The 20473-nt window shown below is 48.4% G+C and overlaps 1 protein-coding gene across 6 annotated transcripts in view; it reads right to left on the bottom strand.

Annotated features, from left to right (window-relative positions):
* The window catches only part of LOC306808324 (gamma-aminobutyric acid receptor subunit beta-4), a 77452-nt gene that overhangs the window by 33822 nt on the left and 23157 nt on the right, over nucleotides 1-20473 (bottom strand). For all 6 annotated transcript variants that reach the window (XM_079318785.1, XM_079318784.1, XM_079318787.1 and 3 more), the window contains exon 3: nucleotides 15970-16037. In XM_079318785.1, the coding sequence (XP_079174911.1) occupies nucleotides 15970-16037 (68 nt within the window). The remainder of the gene's footprint in view (nucleotides 1-15969; nucleotides 16038-20473) is intronic.

Below are 20473 nucleotides of genomic sequence, written 5' to 3'. Positions count from 1 at the left end.
GAACTGCAGGGGTTAAGCACAGAGCAGAGCTCTGGCAGAGTCTGATATTCAGCAATGGGTTTTTGCACAAGAATAGACTGAAGGCAAGGTAATGGAAATAACTTTCCACAGAGCCTGTGCAATTAGATGTTACAAAAGCATGAAGTCAGGAGCATAAGAGTATTTTGGAAGGTCTGAGCATTAATATGGAAAATAAATTCAAGATGATATGGAAAGGATCTCACAGGAAAGAATAGCTCAAGGATGCTGAGCCTGCTGCTGCAAAGCTCCATTCTCCAGCTGCTTCCATGTTTGAGCAGAACTCCCAGGCAGCTCTCCCTAAATCCCCAGCACAGCTCCTGAGAGACACACATCATGGCCAGGCTGGGTCAGATCATTTTCCTTCGTGCTGTGACCCAGAGAACCCTCAGCACTGAACCAGTCCAGAGGCAGAAGTGTGCAGGTTCATCAGGGGCTCCACTAGACTCAGGCACCAGGACCAGAAATTGAAAGAATAACGTGTGGAGAGGTCAAATATTTGCTCAGAATCCAGCAATTCTGGCAACACAGATATCGCCTGTGCCTGGTCCATTTTTGTGGATGACAAATGAGTTGGATACCTTTCAGTGGGGCTTTGAAAGTGAAGGTGACTGTTCCAGGCTGCTACTGGAGGCTGTTTCACCAAGCACTTGTAAGGCACTGGGAACAATAACTTTTCTGCAGGGAAGAGAGTGCACTGCTCTTCTGCTGCTGCATGACTCTGGGCATGAGGGATAAAGGAGGTTTTGCAACTCATCTCCAGCTCTAGCTGTGCCACTTGACTTTTTTCCCCCCTGACTTTGATAAAGAAGCTCCTTTTGGAGAAGCAACCAAATAAAAGCCCTTCCCTATATAAGCAAATGACATATGGTCTCCTTGTCCAAGATCACAAAAGAACATTAGGAAAGCCAAGATGCTCCAGAAAGAGGGAGAAAAATGGAACATCTGACTTAGTAAAAACCAAGCTGCCACTGCCAGAGACTAATGAACAGTTTGCTGGCTTCAACTTCTTTGATGATTAAACACCAGCTCTTGTTCCCGTCATTCTTGGGAAAGAAATTAAAGGACAAAGTAGTCCTCAAGTATGTTTCATTTGAAGAGGGGGATAGGAGAAATAAGAGGAATTTTTTTGTTTTGAAGAGGAGAAGACAGGATCTGTCTGCAGTCAGCTGCAAGGAATTGGAGCAGTGTAAAATGTACGGGAATGTGCAGGAATATACAGGAATGTGCAGGAATGTGCAGGAATGTACAGGGATGTACAAGAAGGAAAGAGCACAATGACCACAGCCCTTCCTCAGCAAGCTCATCAGAGAAAACTACTTAGCCCTCTCATGGGATTGTCCATCTCCAAACAGATAAATCAAGGCATCCCAGACTTCAATGTCCACCACTTAACCCGCCAGAAGTAAATACCTGCCAGCAGCCCCCAGACAGCAGAGTCTGTTCAGACTCTCACCTTTGCTTGAGGAAGGAGGCAGCAGCTTTTGTACTTACTGTACTTTTCATGGGGAGAGCATCCTGCCAAAACATTGCTTTTAATTTCTGTTTTGGTGCAAGTGCCAGTGCCCAGCTTACAAGTCTGAAGTTCTGTGTGACAGCTGTTATACATAAAGTGACAAATATTTCAATTACTGCCCTTCTCACTACACTTGAGCCTAGCAGGCAGGAAAGACACATTTTTTTTCCACCTTCCCTCTTTTTGAATAGCCAGATATCAGCACTGACTTGGGAATCAGGAAAAGAACTCTTCCAGCAGTGCATGGAGGGGTTGACTTCTAGGATATACTCTGTGCTCTTCTGTACTGCAGGTCTGTGTGCTCTTGAACTCATTTTCTTCGAGACCTGAGAAGTACTTTGCATAGATATGTTCCCCTCACTAATCTGATCTACTTTTGTAGTAATTTGCATGTGTTTAATTGCTGAATGCATGACCAGAAACTGGGACAGGTGTTGGCAATATCCTCGACAACTCAGGGTGTGCAGGGAAAGTGTGGCTTTGTTGCCCTATTTCTCTCCTGCCTGGCCCTATCCCTGCAGCACCTGGAATGGTGCTGGCCCTGCAGCTGTCAGTTTAGAGGACACAGCTGGGTCCTGAGCCAAGGGGATCTGCTGTGGCCTCCAGAGTGCTGAGCCTGGCCCTCAGTGCCCTGTCGGAGCAGCACGTGCCACCTGCTGAACTGCCCCAGTGCTGCTGGAAGCAGAGACTGAGAGCAAAGAGACAGAACTGATGGGCACAGGGATGAGCATCACCCCTCTGTGAGCACAGGCAGAACAGACACCTTGCTCAGAGTTAGAGGCAGCAATTCCAAAATCACCACCTGCAGCATATCTTCCTCAGGCAAGTGCTTTGAAAACAACACCATTTAATTTCTACCCCTGAGCCATGAAATCTGTGAGCTGGTGCACACCATTCCTGTGCCTGGTGCATACCATTCCTGTGGGCAGGTGCACATTATTCCTGCTGGACTGGTGCACACCATTCCTGTGGGCAGGTGCACACCATTCTGTGGGCACTGCTGAAGGCTCATGGAGAAACCTAATCTGTTTTTTTTCCCAGGCTGTTGACTTTTCTCAGCTTCAACCTGGATCTTTCCCAGGCTGGGGATCTTTCTCAGAGACAAAACAAGGGAAAAAAGAAAGAAAACACAGATACACACCTGGTGTTGACCACTGAGCCATGTGAGTGTCTCATGATATTTTGCACAAAGCATGTTTTCAAAGAGGTGTTGCTTTCTTGGACCAATTAGTCTTTTCTACTTTGTTTTTCATGATCTCCCTTATATAAATGCTATGGCTTTTCAATAAATTGCTCTTTCTTACTACCTGAAAAGAGTTTTTTTGCTGTGTTCTTTGCCACTTCCTAACCTTGCAACGACACCATTCCTGCTGGGCTGGTGTCATTGTAAGGCTGGGGAGCAGCAAAAAAATACAGCAACACAGGCTCCATCCAGAAAGTAGGAGAAGCAGTTTATTGGAGGCTTAATCACATTTTTATAGACTGGTTTGTTGAACCAAGGATAGAATTAAGCTCATTGGTCCAAGGAAGGCAGCACTTCTTGTAAACATGCTTTTACCAAAGCATCACGTTTTTCACACACTCCTCCTGTCCACAACAGCAGGTGTTAAATTTTGTTATTAATTATTTCCCTTTTGTTTTCCTTTGAGTAGCTTGGGAAAACTCAAAGTGCTGTTTTCCCTGAGTCTCACCAGCATTCACAGGCTGGTGCACACCATTCCTGTGAGTTGCCCTCCTCACTCTGTCCCCCCCAGGTTCCACCAGCCAGGTTCAACCCAGAGCCCTTTTTGCCCCTCAATTGTCCTGTTTGTGCACCACCAGCTAGATTGCTCTGAAAACCCTGCACAACTTGAGAAATTGCCTGTTCCAGAGAGCAGCCACTCAATGGGGACACATTTTTGTTGCCTCTAGTTTGCCATGGCAAGCCAGCACAGAAGGGCAGACTTTGGCCAGAGACCCACCTAAGGGCAGAGAACTAAGGCCATATATAAAATTTGGGAAAGGCACTACATTAATTCGACCATTTTGGGGGCAGAAATGGATGCTGTTACACCATCTTCTAATCCTAGATGGGCTGGGAACTGATAGGGAACTCACATTTATGTTTTGCTGGAGCATCAGAGGTCTCCAAATGGCTGCTCCAAGCCTTCCCAAGTCCCTTCTCTCCCTTGCCATATTTACTTAAGGCAAAAATCTTACTGTAGCCCTTTTTGATAACTCTCTTAACCTCTCCCCAGGCATGCACATGCCCACAGTATGGGACACAAGCATTAATGCCCTATCTCTGTGGAGTCCCAGGGAATCATGACCAGGAAAGGGAATCCAAGAACTTGCTTTTATTACAAAAAGCTTGGTGAGAAGTGCTTGGTGATTTAAAACAGATTATGCTGACCCACCACAGAAAACCCTGGTGGTTTGCAGGGCCACCTTCACCTTCCACTGGTGACCTGAAGTGTTGGTGTCTGAATCCCAGCTCTCTCCTCTCCTTCCTGGCACTGCCCTTCCTGCCTTACTCTGCTGCCAGTGTCCTCCTGTACACACATATTGGCATATCTAATATACAGCCATGAAAGCTCAAAAATGCTTTTAATAATTACTTGGTATTTAATTAAACATGCAACAACCAGCCTATTAGAGTAAATTAAATCTGAGTGAGACATTTGAACAGTGAACTAGTGAAGATATCAGTTTCCAAAGCTCTCAGAAGGATGGAGGAAGAAAACTGGATTATGTCAAGGGAAGGCTGATGCTGGAAGATGAGTGATGCTTCCTAAACCTTTCCCCCACATCTCTGGGCAAGTGCTAAGTGTGTAAACACAGAAATTATTTTTTCCTCCCTGAGGAAAAAAATTAGACATATCTTGTAATTCTCTGGGCTGTCAAGACCTCCAGTGCAGTTTGGGGCTGCAGAGGTAGGAATTCATGTTATAAATAAAGCAATATTATTACTTTACATGGTAAAATAAAATAAAAAACATATTACTTTACATGGCAAAATATAATAAATGTATATCCAGCCCTGAGCATTGAAACCACGGGACTCTGCAACAATAGCAAGGCACACAGGGCTTTGAAGACATTGTTTTAACTTAGGGAAGGAAGATTTCCTGTTTCAGGTTCCAAAAATTGCCAGAAAGATGTCATTTCCCAGGAGGTAGCCAGAGGCAAACAAATCCTTTAAATAATTTAAGACAAGTAGCACCTCCTGGGTGAAACCATCACCTCAGCTAGGCTGGCACAGGTTGGCTTGACCAAAAGCTTAGACTGGTGTTTGTTTCCTGTAGAGAGCAAAGTTTGATCATGTAGGAAGGATGAAGTAGATGGTGGAGAGCAGAACTTATTTCTGACAGGGGCTTCAGTTAGGTCTGGCACGGTCCAGCACAGAGGATGGCAGCCCTGGGGCTGGGAAAACAAGTCCTGATTTTCAACAGGAACAAGCAAAGTGGATGCAAACCATTTCACCTGCAAACCCTCAGATTCCTGCACCCAGAGACCTGGTTCTGTATCAGGGGTGACTTTCTGCAGTGAATATTCTGAATAACCACACCACAGGGGACAAGCTCAGTGAGAGGGGATGGTGTTAGAGAGAAGGGCCAGCAATCAGATTTATCAGCTGTAGTGTGGACAGAGCACTGCCCAGTCATGCTGGGACAGCAAGAAAGGGCAGAGCTATGGTCAGATCTGTTCTAGGAAAGATTTTCCACTTGTCAGGGTTACTGGAAGCAGCAGACATGATGGAAGGATGATGGAAAGCTCCTCCATCCATGGGTTAGTCTGCCTGTGGTCATTCCAGCCTCAAGGCAAGGGAACCAGCCCAGGCTGAGGCCAGCAGAGTGGCCACCAGATGGACCAGGCTGGCCGTCTCCACTCCATCCACCCCACTCCTGACTGTGGGATCACAGACATGATGGGTGGGTGCTGCTGGCACTGAGAACAGCATCCCCACTGCAGCTGCACACAGCACTCCTGACTCTGCTGAACGAGCCAAGCTTATTGCAGGATGCATGAAGGAAAAAAATGAAAAAAAAGGTTTTAGCAGGCTGTGGAGGTCCACAGGCAGAGCAGACTTTGACTTCACAGCCAACTGGATGGGGAGCACAAGCTGCAGTCCCTGTCCAGGCTGAGTGAGTGCTCTCTGCAGCACCAGGACCAACAGTCCTGGAGCCAAGGAGCTCTATTTGCAGAGCTGGCAGGGAGCCCACGTGAGCTCAGTAAATAAAGTATCTAGATAATAAAAATACCCAAAAACACTCTTTTTTTTTTTTTTTTTTTTTTTTTTTTTGTCCTGAGGGATCTGATACGGAGAAAAGCATAGGGCAAACCCATCCTTCCCTCCAGAGGAGTGGAACACACAGAACCTGAAAGGTCTGATGGCTCCCAGCTGGGACAGCTAAATACCTGACACTGCTTTTTGGGGCAAACAGCTGGCACTTGGGATAACGGGGCTCAGACAAGAGCTCCTGTATTGTAAAACCTCTGCAATCCTAGCTGCAAACTCTTGATGGATGAAAGGGTCAATGCTTGGTGTATCAGTGACCTAGGAAAGCATCAGAGGAGGTGGTCAGGGGCACAGGAGCCACAGCTGCCTTCCCCTACAGCCACTGAGGATGCAGAGACACTGGGCTAGCAGAGTGCTGCAGAGGGAAAAGGAGAGGAGATCCGACCTGTAAGCAATGAGCATGTTTTGGGTTTGCTCACCAGAGCCTCAGATGGGAGCCCAGCACAGCCTGGAAATTGCAGGCAAGGATGGATGAGATGGCATGGGCAGCCTGGTGAGCCAGCACACCCTGGGACCAGCTGTGCACACCTGGCAGGGAGGGGACAATGGATCTTGCCTTTACTCACTCCTCTGCCATTTTTTTCTGGCTGGGGCTGGCCTGAGATTCTGTTTGTGCCAGGGCAGCAGGTTTTACCCACAGCTCATCCCACAGGCATGCATGTCCTCCTTCCCCAAAATGATCCCTTCATCTGACTAGAGGACCTCAGAGGATCCCCTCTGGTTCTCCAAACAGCTCAGCAGACCCTCTTCCTTCCACCATCCCTTTTCCTTGAATGTTCCTTTTTCTCTGTAGCCTAGCAACTCAGCACAGACTCAGAATATTAACAGCTCCTGTCCCCACACACGATCTTCTCCAGAGGCCTGAAAAATGTGATAGCAGAGAGGCTGAGAGGGGTGGGAGCACACATGAGATGTGGGGAGCGTGCAGGGAGCCTCTCCCAGCACTCTGAAGCAGCAGAGCCATTCAGCTGTCGGATCTGCCACCTTCACTTAACATGTACATAACATACAGAGCTATTTATAGCCACATTTATTTACATATTCAAATAGCAGCACGACACGCAAGCACTTGTATTTTGGATTTGGGTTCTATATTGAGGTACTGGCACTCTTGCACAAATACATTCTCTGTTGCTGGGTGCTTTAAATGTATATATGACAGGATGTCAAAGGGTCAGATTCTCAAGGTCTAATTTGGTTTTCAATCAAATCAGATGAAGCTTTCACTTGGGGGGCAAAGCTACTTTAGCATTCTGCAGTAATCCTCTCCAATGCTGCAACACTGCTATTGAAACAGGTGGCACTTTGGAACATTGCTCTCAGATAGAGCCAGATTTTTAATACTTATATATATATAAAATATATATAGGCTGGGGGAGTTTTGCCCATGTAAAAACATGAATAAAAATTTAAGCAAGGGGAGGGGGGGAGGTGGGGAGGAAGTTATCCCAGGCAGTTTTCTGCAGCAGGAATTCTAACTACTACAGGGATTCTGGGGTGCAAGCTGAAATGGTTCATACCAGCACCATACAACACTGACATGTTCAGAGCTAAAGATAACTCAGCTGCTGGGGGAACAGATGGAGCAGTGCAATGCATAGCCCTGTTGCAAACCATCCAGCCACAGCCTCTCCTCCTCCCCAGCACGACTCATGTGCTGGCGTGGGGCGCAGCCGCCTCCCGGCTGCTCCCGGCCTTGGGAGCTGCCTGCTGAGCACAACGTGGCAATTCCAGTTCTGAGAGCTGTCCCAGCCTTCCCCAGGCTTGGGTTGAACTGGAGGAGTCATAGAGCTGCTCCTCAGGGAGAGCAGAGTCACAGAGGGGCATTGCTCTTGACAAGAGTCGCCACCGGGTTTTATTTGTGCTGCAGACCCCAAGCTCTGGGTTGGGAATCAGCCAGGTCACCCCACAGCTGTCCCATCACCCAGAATTTCCCATTAGCCAAAGAGCATTCTGCAAATTCTCCCATTAAGATATCAGGTGGATGCTGTAAGATCCCCAGGCAGAAACAAGCAGAGTAGAATGAAAAGCTTCAGGGGCAAGAGCGAGAATCATTCCCTTGTCCAGCAGCTCAGTCCATCCTCAGCTGAGAGCTTGCTCCAGCAAGGTTCCTACACTTCACCTCCTACTAATGGCCAAATCGTGCCTTTTGGCCAACAAAAATATTCATTCAAGGTCATCATTAATGCTGAAAAAGCCATAGCCCATCAGCACAAGCACAGGGAGCAGTTTTTGGGGAAGCAGTGGAGCTGTCCCTGGCATCAGGAGACCCTCAGGACTGCTGCTCCCTGCCCCAAGCCCTTGAGACCTCTGTCTCCAAAGGAATTCCTGGGGCTTTGTCCAGGGCATTTGGAGAGACTGCATGGTGAGCTTTGGCTTGTTACTTAGCAACTGGACTCCAAGTAGTGGTGAATTTACTGGGCTGTCACTGCAGCCCAAGCAGAACCAGGAGCAAGGGCACGGGGAGAGTTTTGTCATGGGGATGGGATAACTTGTGAAGTGTTATGGAAGGCAGGCGAGATTTTTCCCTTCTACAAGTTGCCATAAATGCAGTAAATATTGACATATGAGTCACACTGACCTATTTTCTAGCTTTTAAGCCAGGACAACCTCTTTGCAACTGATTTCAGAATGGGGAGCACTTGAGGCCCCTTCATGAGTTCACTTTATTCTTGACTATTTTATGCAGCCCCTTTGGAAGAACCATCCCCATATTCCAGGCAGACAGGGGACCACTCCTTGTTTAAACTTGAGCACCCAATCCCCCCAGCACCACCCTGCAGATCTTCCCTGGGGCTTTTCTTGTCCTCACACACTGCCTCAGTCCAAGGGATGTTTCAGCACAACCAGTGGGAATTCTGTTAAAGAAAAGGCATTGTGTGATGTGAGCAGGCATCCACATCTGATCCTTGACTTTTCAGGCAGTGAAAATCACCCTGAGCCTCAGCACTCATAGGATATCACTGCTGCAAAGATGAAAACATCCCAGCCACAAATCTAACCGTGGCAGGTGAGGTGGGTCCCTGACACCAGCTTTGCTATGGTGTTTCTGGAGCTCAGTGGATTTCTACTCTTGCTCTCTCTCCAGAGGAGCCACAGAGCAGCAGCTGTGCCTCCTGCATGCAAACAAGAGCATCTCAAAGCTGCCAGATCCAGAGTGGTTTGGAGGTTACTCTCACAGCCATCTTTTATTCCTCCAAACATCCCTCTGGCAGCAGGAAAAAAACATCAAAATGCTGCTGCTTTCCCTCAGCCAGCCAAGTGTCCATGTGTCTCCCCCTTCCTACTGCTGGGGAAGCAAAGTGAGCAGGTGCCCAGGGTGGCTGTGGCTGATGGCAGTGTGCACATGGACCTTTGCCTCCCCTGGAAGGTCTCTCCTTGAGGAAAATGCTGTTCCACATGTAAAGAAGCAGCACTGTTTGATTTCCCAGCCATGCACTCACACCAGGAGCTGAAGGGCCAAGAGCTGAGTGAGCCCAGCAGAGGAAACCCTGAGGAAACCTTTCATCCCTTTTGCTGTCTGCTGCAACACCCTGCTTTAGTTCACAGGACAGAGAAACCCCTTGTGTACAAAAAAAAGGCACATAACCCCCACCTGCCCATGCCTGTAGGGATAACTCACCCCAAGTCAGAGCTCTGCCATCCTTTCCATCAGCAGATCAAATCTCATAGAGTCATTAAGGTTGGAAAAGAGCTCCAAGGTCATCAAGTCCAACCTTTGACCAAATACCCCCATGGCCACTAAACCACACTACAAGCTGCCAGGTTTTTGAGCACTGCCAGGGATGGAGACTTTGCTACTCCCCTGGGGAGCTTGTTCAAATTTTTAACCGCTCATCCAGTGAAGAAATTTTTCCTGCTATTTAACATGAATCCCCCCTGAGTCCTTCTCCACCACCAAGGCCCCACAGCACCCTCTGCTACCTACAACACTTCCATCCTGGAGCCTCCAGCAATCCAGCAGGACTGTATCCCCTGCAGCACCATGACAGAGCACCATCTGCAGCTCAGCACCAACCCTGCCTCCTGCTTTTCCCATATTTTGGCAGCCCTAAATATTCAGCAGCCTTGAATACCAAGATGTAATGTATACACACACACAGAGTTTAGATACCACAGTGTCACAGGGCTGGGGATACCCAAGGCTACAGAGAAACATTTGCAGCACTGGAGTGTCATGTCATACTTGTATCTCACAGCATATAACTCCAGAAAACTCTGACTGTTGGATTTAAATGCTTTAACCTTTGCTTTTAAAAAACACTTGGATACCCAAGGACATAGAGACTGAGAAGTATCTGTAAGTCATTTCTCCATTGAAAAGAGACAGCAATAAAACAGAACGTTTTCAATTAGGAATAAGGAAAACATTGACACATTTGGAGAGGGTACTAAAAGGCACAATATAATGGTAGAACTTTCTCCTTTAAAATCTTGTTTTTTAAGGATCAAGGCATCTACAGCAATGGAAAATCCTTTTCAAGGGCACATTGCAGCAAAGTCGTGTTTGTCCAGTATTGCAGGTGTACATATATCCCAGTGAAAACAGAACTGCAAAGCCTGCTCAGGACAGATTCCACCACAAAGCCCATTTCAAGCACACCCAAAACCTGGAAAATTTGATGTAGTGAGAAGAGTGATGTCCCATTGATGGTTGTAGGATGAACTGTCCTGGTCAAGAACACTCTTACACAAAACCTGGTCCACTTCATTTTGGATTAAAAGCCAATTGCAAACCCCTGCAGCTCATGGCTGCCTTGATGCTTTACATCTCTCTTGAGCAGGGAAATCTGCCAAAGCAGACAGCTTGTTTTTCAAGCAAGCTTTGAGAAGTTGGGAAATAAGAGCCACGATGCTTCCTGCCATAACCTCCAAGAGATGCCAGCACCAGAGCAGCCACTCTGCAGGCACAGCCTGGCAGCAGGGCACAGGGCTGGGAAGCAGTGAGCCATTGCAAGAGGCTGCCCAGAGCAGCTGTGGCTGCCCCTGGATCCCTGGAATTGTCCAAGACCAGGCTGGATGGGGCTTGGAACAACCTGGGGTAGTGGAAGGTGTCCTGGTCTGAAATGAGATGGGCTTTAAACCCTTCCAACCCAGACCATTCTGGGATTCTCTGAAGGAAAACATCAAGCCAAGCATCCTGCCCTGACCCTCAACCCCTTCTCACTGCAGATTATCCCCCAGCAAAAGGGATTGGCAATCCCACAGGCATCCCTCCTTTCACACCCCTATTCCTGCAAATGTTTTTATCTGGAGCCTTGTTTCCTACATTAGCCCTCTGCAACAATCCTCTTGTAACTTTTCAACTTGTCACCAGGTTTATAAAACTTTAAAGCTGGTGCTATAACAAACTGAAATGATGTTATTGCAGATGTAGGAGAGCATCTTGGGATGAATAAATTATAGGAGCCACAAAGAAATCATGACTATAATGGCTGGATGCTCTGAGCTGTCTATGGTGTGCAGACACAGGAGGGAGCAGGTTCAGGACTGCACAGATCACAGGGCAGGAAAATTGAAGCATTATGAAGGGTAACCTCCTCTTATTTCAAATGCATACAAAACTTCTGGTAGTTTTCCTTGTTGAAATAGTGCATTAATACTTCAAGGGAGTCTGAACTGTCTGGTTCTAGAAAAATATGTCCCCAGAGATTGCCTAGAGAGGGAAAAGGCTACACTGGAAGAATTAGTCCTTGTCTGGTCCCACCATGCAGGAATATACAGCACACCCTGAGCAGTCCTCAGCTGGAGGAAGGGACATCCAGAGTGGGGGGAGATTTGCAGCTCTTTCTAAAAAATTGGTACTGGGCACTGCACCACCAGGGCAGAGCCTTAGGATGGGTGACTGGGCAGCATCCTGGCCATGAAGCACAATGACAGACAGCCACAGGCTGCTCCAGTGACAGACATGAGCTCCACACTGCCAGAGCTCTTCCCTCCCCAGCTCAGAAACTGCTGGACTCCTCAGGAACCTGACCACACCAAGAGACCTGAATGTGCCCCAGTGCCACTGCACACCTACAGGAGTCCATAAACACCTGCAGGCTGTTCCCTTGATGCCTTAAGTTTTAGCTTTTATATTTTTCAGGTGCTGTGCTGCATTAGTGAATAACTCTGAACTCTGCATAGTGCCAGTGAGCTCTCTTCACAGTTTGGTCAGACAAAACAATCCTTCCAGGCCTGAGAACCAAGGACACCATCACAGCCTCAGGCCCCAAAAATATAAACAAAAGTGAATTTGGGGGGAGCAAACTGAGGAAATTTGACTTCATTACCTGAAGCTGTAATTGAACAATTAACCTCTGATATGCAAATAGACCAAACTTATATCTGCCCAAAAACTCATGACCATTGTGCATCTTGGGTGTAGCCTTGGAGGCTGTTGACTGCCCAAGGTGCAGCTGTTAAAGGCCTCTAATAAACTTTAATTTATAAAACCCAGTTTATTCTCCAGCCTCTGTTCCAGGCAGCCATTCCAGACATCACCCTGCTCTCCAACTCAGTGCCAGGTCAGTTCCAGGAGATGGGCTGGGTGAGTTCTCCAGGAGATCCATCCTGCTGTCCTTCATGGGTACCTGAGCTCCTCAACAGCAGCAGCAGGACATCCCTCCTCCCTTCCAGCCTGCCTTCAAATCCCTGACTTGCAAATCTGTGCAGGAGATGAAAAGACTCCAGCAAGGCCTTTCATCTTCATGGATCAGCACTTCCCGGAGGGTCTGCCACTCACATGTGCCCTCCCCAGTACCTGCTTGGCCTGGCCCCTGGCATCCTTCCCCAGACATTTCAGTTGATGTCACTGATCTTGGCTCAGCAAATAATCCTTCTAATCACTGACAAGAGCAGAGGCTGCAGCTGAGGGGGTGCACAGCAAGAAAGCATCACTCCAGAAAGTGAACTGACAACATGGCTGGCCACACACAGGCAGCAGCTGCCATGAACCAGGAGGAGACACTTCTTGAAACAAGGGCTGCAGTTTTGGTCTGTGATCACTGGGAGATGGTTCCCACTGTACCTATGAACACTGGCACAGCATCTCAAGGGAGCTGGAGGTGAATCAGCTTTGGGTCTCAGAACACACATGGCATCAACAGGCAAAGCATCCTGTGTGCCAGAGTGTCTGGGAACACCCAGCATCAGGACATGGCTGTGCTGCCTTCTCAGAGAGCCCTGTGTGCTCCAGGACAGGCATGTCACCACATCTTCATTTTGGGAACACAACTCCCAGGGGAGTGAGGGCTCGTGGATGGAGCTGCATCCACAGCACCACAACCAGCTGGACTCCCATGGAAAACAGCTTTTGGAGGCATGCAGTGCCTGGTCACTGAGAGCACTTGCTCCCCACCACCAGGCAGCCAGCAGGCGCCAGGAGTCCCAGGGAAAGGCCTGGGAGAGCTGGGGGCTCTCCTCAGCCTGCCCAGCCCCAGCACCAGGGCCATTGTTCCCAAAAGCATGTCTGAGGATTAATTAATTATCCTACAAGGGGCAGTAAGTAATAACACTCCTTGTGGAACAATAGAAGCTATTTGGTCGCCATGACAACCCAGCTTCACTTGTGTGCCTTTAATTTATTCATTGCACAGTTCCTTTCCCAAGCACACATGATGCCAAAAAAATGCCTTGTTTTCCTTGCCAGTATCCATGTCCAGAGCAGGGGTAAAACACAGCCCTTTCCCCGGGGCATCTGTCACACAGAAGAATGATGCACATATAATCCCTTCAGCCTGGAAACTCACATCACATGAGAACTCTTCTGCTCTCTGAATGTTTGTTCTTTAAGATGATTCTGATTTTTAACCCCTTTTTGAAGCTGCCCCACCATGCTGCTCAGAGATCTCGATCCTGAATGAATTCTCACCTGCAGCCACCTCATCTCTCAGCCCCAAACCTCTCCACACCCTTTCCCCCTGCCCAAATCTATGTAGGAAAGATGGGAAGGAAATTATTCTGGTCAAACAGAGAGCCAGGAGGGATAACCAAAGGCCTAGAATTCCCTCACACCCACAGGAGTGTGGCATGGACAGTGGTGCCCAGCCTGGCCACAGCCACCACCATCAGAGCACTCTGACCATCACTGTGCTGCTCAGATTCTGCAGCATCCACAGCAGCACGGGGATGAAGGTCTCTGCCAGGGAATCTGTGCATCACAGAGGGATTGTTGTGGCTGTTCCCCCCCCCAGTTCTGTGCCAGAGGGAAGCAGGGGCTCACTGGAGAGGGCAGAGCACCACATTAACATGGCAGGGGGTGGAAAGAGCTGCTCACACCTGCTGGACAAAGCCCTTGAGCAGCCCCTTTAGCCCATGGACACCTCTCCAATCATGCTGCATTGGCCTCTGCAGGGCTCAGCTGCCTTCACAGAATGGTTTGGGTTGCAAAGGACCTTAAAGATCACCTTGTTCCAGTCCCCTACAATGGGCAGGGACACCTCCCACTGTCCCAGGCTGCTCAGAGCTCCATCCAGCCTGGCCTTGGACATTTCCAGGGATCCAGGGGCAGCCACAGCTGCTCTGGGCACCTGTGCCAGGGCCTGCCCACCCTCACAGGGAAGAACTTTCTCCTAAGATCCATGTGAAGCGACTCTCTTAGTCTGAACCCATCCCCCTGGCCCTTGTGAAAAGTTTTTCTCCACTTTTCTTGTGGACTGGAAGGTCACCCTCAAGCAGTTTTTTTTTCCAGGCTCAACAACCCCAGCTCTCCCAACCTTCCCTCCCAGCAGAGCTGCTCCATCCCTCTGCTCATCCTGGTGCTCCTCTGGGGTCTCTCCAGCAGGTCCCTGTCCCTCCTGTGCTGGGACAGACCTGCTCAGGCTCACAGGGGCAGCTTCTGCAGAGAACCCCCCTCACACCCTCCCAGTTATGTTTGTGCAAGCCTTGGTCTTAAGCCACAAATCCAGACACCAAACTGTCCACTCTGGCTCTAGCTGGAGGGTGACACTTGGTCCAGCCTCCCAGAACATCCAGGTCCAAGCTGAGCCTGGGGGAGGAGATGACTCAAAGCTGAGTTGTGGCCTGACAGGCAAGATAGCTGGAACTGGGTTAAGCCCTGCTAAGCTGAGCCTAAGCTCAAGCATAGCCACTCAGTGCCTCTGTACCCAAATCTAGGGCCACACACACTACCCAGTGTCACTATCCCTGGATTGAGTGTCACAGAGAATTTGGGGCATGGTGGAATGGCAGCAGAGAGTCAGCAAAAGAAACTTTCACACAGGAACATGAAGGTTCATGGCTGGCTCTTCCCCCTGGGGCATTCCAACAGGTATTCAAGCTTTTCAGGGATTTTGGAAACAGAACCACCTGGTCAGGGCGTGTCAGCTCCCTCCTCCCTCCTCAGAGCAGCAGCAGAGCTGGTGGGAAGGGAAACAGGGCAGGAGAGGCCAGACAGAGAAATGGGACAGGAGCAGTGGGACACCAAGGTTTTAATTGCAAGAGCTCTAAACTGGCCCAGGATTCTCCTGCATGGCTCAGGGAGTGAGGAACTGGCCAGGAGCTGCCAGCAGCCTCCCACTCTGCTCTGGGAAAGGGGAAGAGTCTGGAGGAAAAGCCTCTGAACAGGGGGGAGAAAGGCAAATTTAGGCAATTACAACATATCCATGTCCTCTGCTGGGTGCTGAGGGCTCCTGAGGGACAGTCCTGAATAAACCACAACCAAAGCAATCAACAGATTTCACAGATTTCACCCCAAACCATTGCTACCTGAGCAGGTAATATTTTTGTTGTTCACAGTGCTATGAAAAACTCCAGTCTATCTATGCCACCCCAAACAAGATTTCCATTAGACACCTCTCTTTCCAGCACAGATCTCCAAGGAAATTACCACCAGCAAATGAAAATTCACAGTGTTTAACTTGGCAGGGCCAAACTGACCACAAAACCACCTCTGTATCTACCAAAAAATACAATTCACATCTACTTTTTTGAGGAATAAGCTTTTCTGAGTTGGGGAGGTGTCTGTGCAACAGCACAGAAGGGATGAGAATCTCCTCTGGATGAGATACCACAAGCTCCAGAGGTGCCAGCAGAGATCCAGATGCCTCCAAGGAGCCATTGCCTTGGAAGTAAATCTCAGCCAGAAAATGGAAGCACAGTTTATAGTCTGTTGGTTTGGGGCTTTTTTTCCCCTTTCTTTATATTTATTTTTTCTCTTTCTTTCCAAACTTACCATGTTGACTTCAGAGATCTGGTCAATGCTGGAGATGTGGATGCTCATTCCCACTGTGACAGGGTTACCTGGAACACAAATAGGATGGGTTAGGACCATGTTCAAGTCCTCCTCTCTTATCTGCAATATAAGAATTGCCTAGAAATGCATGGATTTCATTTTAAGCAGCCCCACATTCCCTGAGTATCATGGAATTGAATGTGCTCAAGTGATTAGATTTCTCTCACTCCCAGACTTACAGACTCACCCCAAGGAGTAGCACAGCCTAAGCTTGATTTTTTTATAATTCCTGGAAGTTAATTACCCCCTAGTAACACAATTATCTCTGGTTATTCCAAATAATCCCCTCAGAGACCATCAGTAGGCTCCTAGTGGGCTCACACAGGGTGGTCCTGATGTGAAGAACACAACACCCAAGCCCATGCAAGCCACGGGCAGGAAAGATGCTCCAGCTCACTCCTCCATCACTCTGCTGGCTCTGAGCACTCAGTCTGAAAATCCCAAGTGAGTTTTAATACCCAAGGCACCAGACAAGCACAGGGAACAGCTCTATGAAGTGAAAAAGCAGCATTTGTAAGGTGGTTTTTCAGAGCAGAGCTTGCATTAGAGAACAGGACAGTCCTTACAGTGGAGTTTAAGCCATATAAAATAATCTACAATGAGACACACACCCAATACCAAAGCCAGCAAAATCCCTCCTGTAGCTGGAGATGGGGTTTTTGCATGTTACTCCTTCCCTGCTCAAGGCCACAACCCCAAAGGCAAAGCACAAACCCAATCCCACCCCAAGGAAAACCCCTTTTCTCACACGTGCAAGGTGGAAAACAATCCCTTGCAATGCATCACTAGAAAGAGAAAGACAAGCCTTTGTGCCACTCAAGGTATTAACTCTTCCATGCACTCATTAGTAGATCTAAGTGCTGAAATATTTACAGATAATCATGAAATGGCTTAGAAAGTAATTAGGAGATTGGGGGAGAGGGGAGAACCACACAACTGGAAATGAAGTGATTTTTTAATTATGTGTTACCAGAAGTAGGGAAGCAGTGTCATTAGGGGTGCCTTGTGATTGGGTGTGCTGTTCACCGAGACCCTCTGCTGCAAATTAAGCAGCATTATCCTTTAATGGAATATGAACAACACTGAAAACATCAGAATCAACCACTGTAATTAGGCCCTGCTATGCAAATCTCCTTAAAGAGGCAGTGCAGGCTCCAGCTTGCTGACAGGGTGCCCGAGGCAGGGGTGCTCAGGAGACCTCGAGCAGCCTCTGAAATCCCCTCCCAGACACATCTCAGCTGTGCTTGTACCTTCATCCTTCACAAGGGAGCCAGGTGGGAAAACAACCAAGAGCCACAGCAGGGAGAGGCTGTTCCTGCAGCCTCTTTGTGCCAGGGGCTGACACAGGCACAGCAAAGCTTTTAAGGAAGTCTCACTTTGATAGTTTGTCTTTTTTATTTTTTTTCCTCTGAAATCAGGGTCTTGTGATAGAAGTCAGAGCAGGAGGAGGAAGTCAGTGCTGCCCTGAGGATCTTGCAGGCTAATTAGTTACAGGAGGAGAGTCAGGGCCATGCACAGGGCTGCAGCAGAGCCTGGGAGAAGCCAGATTCCCATTCCAGAGATTTTCTGCCATGCAGGGCTCTTCCCTCTGATGCCTTGGGTTTCAGCTTTTACATTTTTCAGAATCTCTACTCTTAGTGTGCAACTCTGAAACTTCATGTTAGGTGTTAGTAAGGTCTCTTCACAGGGGAGTTAGACAAAACAATTCCTTTCCAGCTAGAGAATCAAGGACAACTGGTACCCAAAAAGCAGAAACAACAGGGAGGAAACAGGGGCAAAGCAGGGGGCTGAGACTTCACAGCCTGGGGCTGTAATTAGATAATTGACCCCAATATGGAAATGGACCAAAACTTATAAAAGTGTAAAAGCTCATGACCAGGATCTTAGATTTAATTGGGATGTAACTGGGCTCTTACACTTCCCAAAGTGCATCTTTTCAATAAATACCTATTTTATCCCTTCCAACAAATACCTTTTGCTCTGTCCAGTCTCTGTTCCAGGTCAACCTTTCCAGGCATCACCTCCAAGAGCTCCCCACTGCCTGCTTGGCTCCCAGCCTGTGCTTGTGCCCCTGTGGCAGTGCATCCCCTCCTTCCCTGCACCACCCAGGGTTTTTTCCCCCCTGGAAGCAGCAGGCTGGGTGGTTAGAGCAGGGGATATTTGTCAAGGCCAGAGCCCGTGCCATCCATGCTATCCGTGCAGACATTTGTGCTGTGCTCATCACCATGGCACCAGCGCCCGGGGTCAGGCAGTGACTCAGTGCCAGAGCCAGGGATGAGCTCCAGAGCTCCCCAGCTCCAGGAGCAGCTCTGGGGTGGGGGGATCAGCTCCCTGCAGAGTCAGCAGGGCTCCTTTTGGCACTGCCAGCTCCTCCATGTCCCATCTACCAGAGAATTTGGGAGGTTCCTCTGCCCACCTGTGAGCCCTGGGGTGTGCAGCCCACGGGGTTCTGTGTGTGGCTGTGCTACAAACAATGAAATGCAAGTCCTGCCTTTACTGCACCTTCTTTATCTTGATGCCAGGGAAGCCATTTCACCTTCTCCAGGTGAAGTCTGGCTCCTATTCTGCTCGAGACAGAGATTCAGGAATGTGGACACAGCCAACACAAAAATATGTCCTGACTTCCAGAGCAGCCCAATGGAAAACCAGGCCAGCTGGTGCCCAACATTCAGACTTTAAGTAGTACAGAAAAATAAACAAAGGACATCAATTCTGCCAACGTTAATAGCTTCAGGCAAAAGGGATACAAAAGTAGGGTATTTCAAATATGGGATAACGTCATCAGGTTTGTCCAGAAGAGACAGAACTCTGCATTTGTGGATCCCAGACAGGGCAAAAGAAATAAACCTGATATTAAAGGCCCATGCTTTTATCTGTGCCTTGCCAGTGGGCACAAAGAACACCCTGAAAGAAAAAGCTTCTGCCTGGAAAGGATTTGTAGGCAAGATCACGAGGGAGCGAGTGTGAGGAATTCTGCCACAGTGAATGGCACCCTCACACATCCCTGTTTCCCACCACCACTGGAGAGTTCACCAACATTTTATCCTGAAAGTAGTTTGCTCCCTGAGAATAATGCACTTGGGAAGTTGGGAGGGAAGAGACAAAAGAGTTATAATAAAACCTGTCCTTTTTCTGCAAGTGATACTTGTCAAATATAAACACAGTCAAGGTAGAGAACAAGTTGTGCTAATCTGCAATATTTTCCCAGCAACCAGTTATTATTTTCACATTTTATTTTATAATGCAACACCTGTAGTCACATTGCTAAAAGAAATAACTGCACAAGTGGAGAGGAAAGGTTGTGTTTCCAAGCCTGTGTGTGCCTGCTCTCCAGCCAGAGGTGATGGCAGCCTGGGCTGGGACATCTCTCCCAGGGCTCAGCCTGGTTCTGAGCAGAGCTCACTGAAGACAAAAGCACAAAATTCAGTGAAACAGGGAGATGATAACTCAGACAACTGCCCTGAGCTAAGGTCCAAGCTGTCCCCTCTTTACTCCTACCCAAGGAAGTCAACTCCAGAGCAAGCTAGAGTTCCTCTGCCTTCAGATCTCCAACTGCAGCACAGACACAGCCAAAAAGGCTCCAAACCAGTGGGCAGGTGAACAGAGCTCAATTTATGGTCCACTGAAGCCACATCATTTTTATGAACTCCAGCCAGCGCTTCGAGGCTCCTGGTTCCTGCATTCCTGACCACGTGGACTTGGCACTGCTGGCAGAGCCAAGGTTTGCAGCAGCTGAGGGACAGGGATCAGCCTGAAAATTACCCTTTAGTCTGAACTGCAGGAACAAAGGCATTAACAGTGTCAGAAATTTCACAGCTTCCCTGAACAATGCCTCCCTGCCTTTCACTGCAATGAAGGCTTTTCCTAGATATCCAAAGCAAATCTTCTCTGCAGTTTAAATGTAGTTTGGTCTCATCATTCCCCCCCTTTGCGACAGTGAAAGAATAAATCAATCATCCTTCCTTAACAACAGCTTTTATGTTCTGAGAAACCATGACATCCCCCTCCCTCCCCCACCCATAGTGCCTTGTCTAGATTAAATGCACCTGATTTCTTCAACCTCTCCTCAGAGGTCATGTTTTCTAAAGCTCTGACAATTAGTGCTGCTCTCCTCTGGCCTTTTGCCAATTTGTCTACATCTCTATTTTAAAGCCTGGTATCCACAAACCAGCCACCAAAGCCATGACACGCTCGTACAGACAGAGGGAAAAGCAACCTTCCCCTGTACAGAATCCTCCCAAAACCACAGGAACACCTGCAAAGCTGCTGCAGCCATCCTGGGAGCTGCTCACTGTGTGCAGGGCATGGCAGAGGGGCAGCTGAGCTCCTGCCATTCGAGTGCATCATGCAGCAGGAGGGAGGACAGCCCTGTCTCTTCTGGACAAGAGGAGAAATTGTTCAAGACAGCTTTGTGCATGAGCCTCAGCATTCCCTGCTTGCACCC

This window comes from Erithacus rubecula, assembly GCF_903797595.1.
Source record: "Erithacus rubecula genome assembly, chromosome: 15".
Lineage (NCBI taxonomy): Eukaryota > Metazoa > Chordata > Aves > Passeriformes > Muscicapidae > Erithacus > Erithacus rubecula.
The sequence above is the reverse complement of the archived record's forward strand: the minus strand, read 5'-3'. Positions and strand labels throughout refer to the sequence as shown.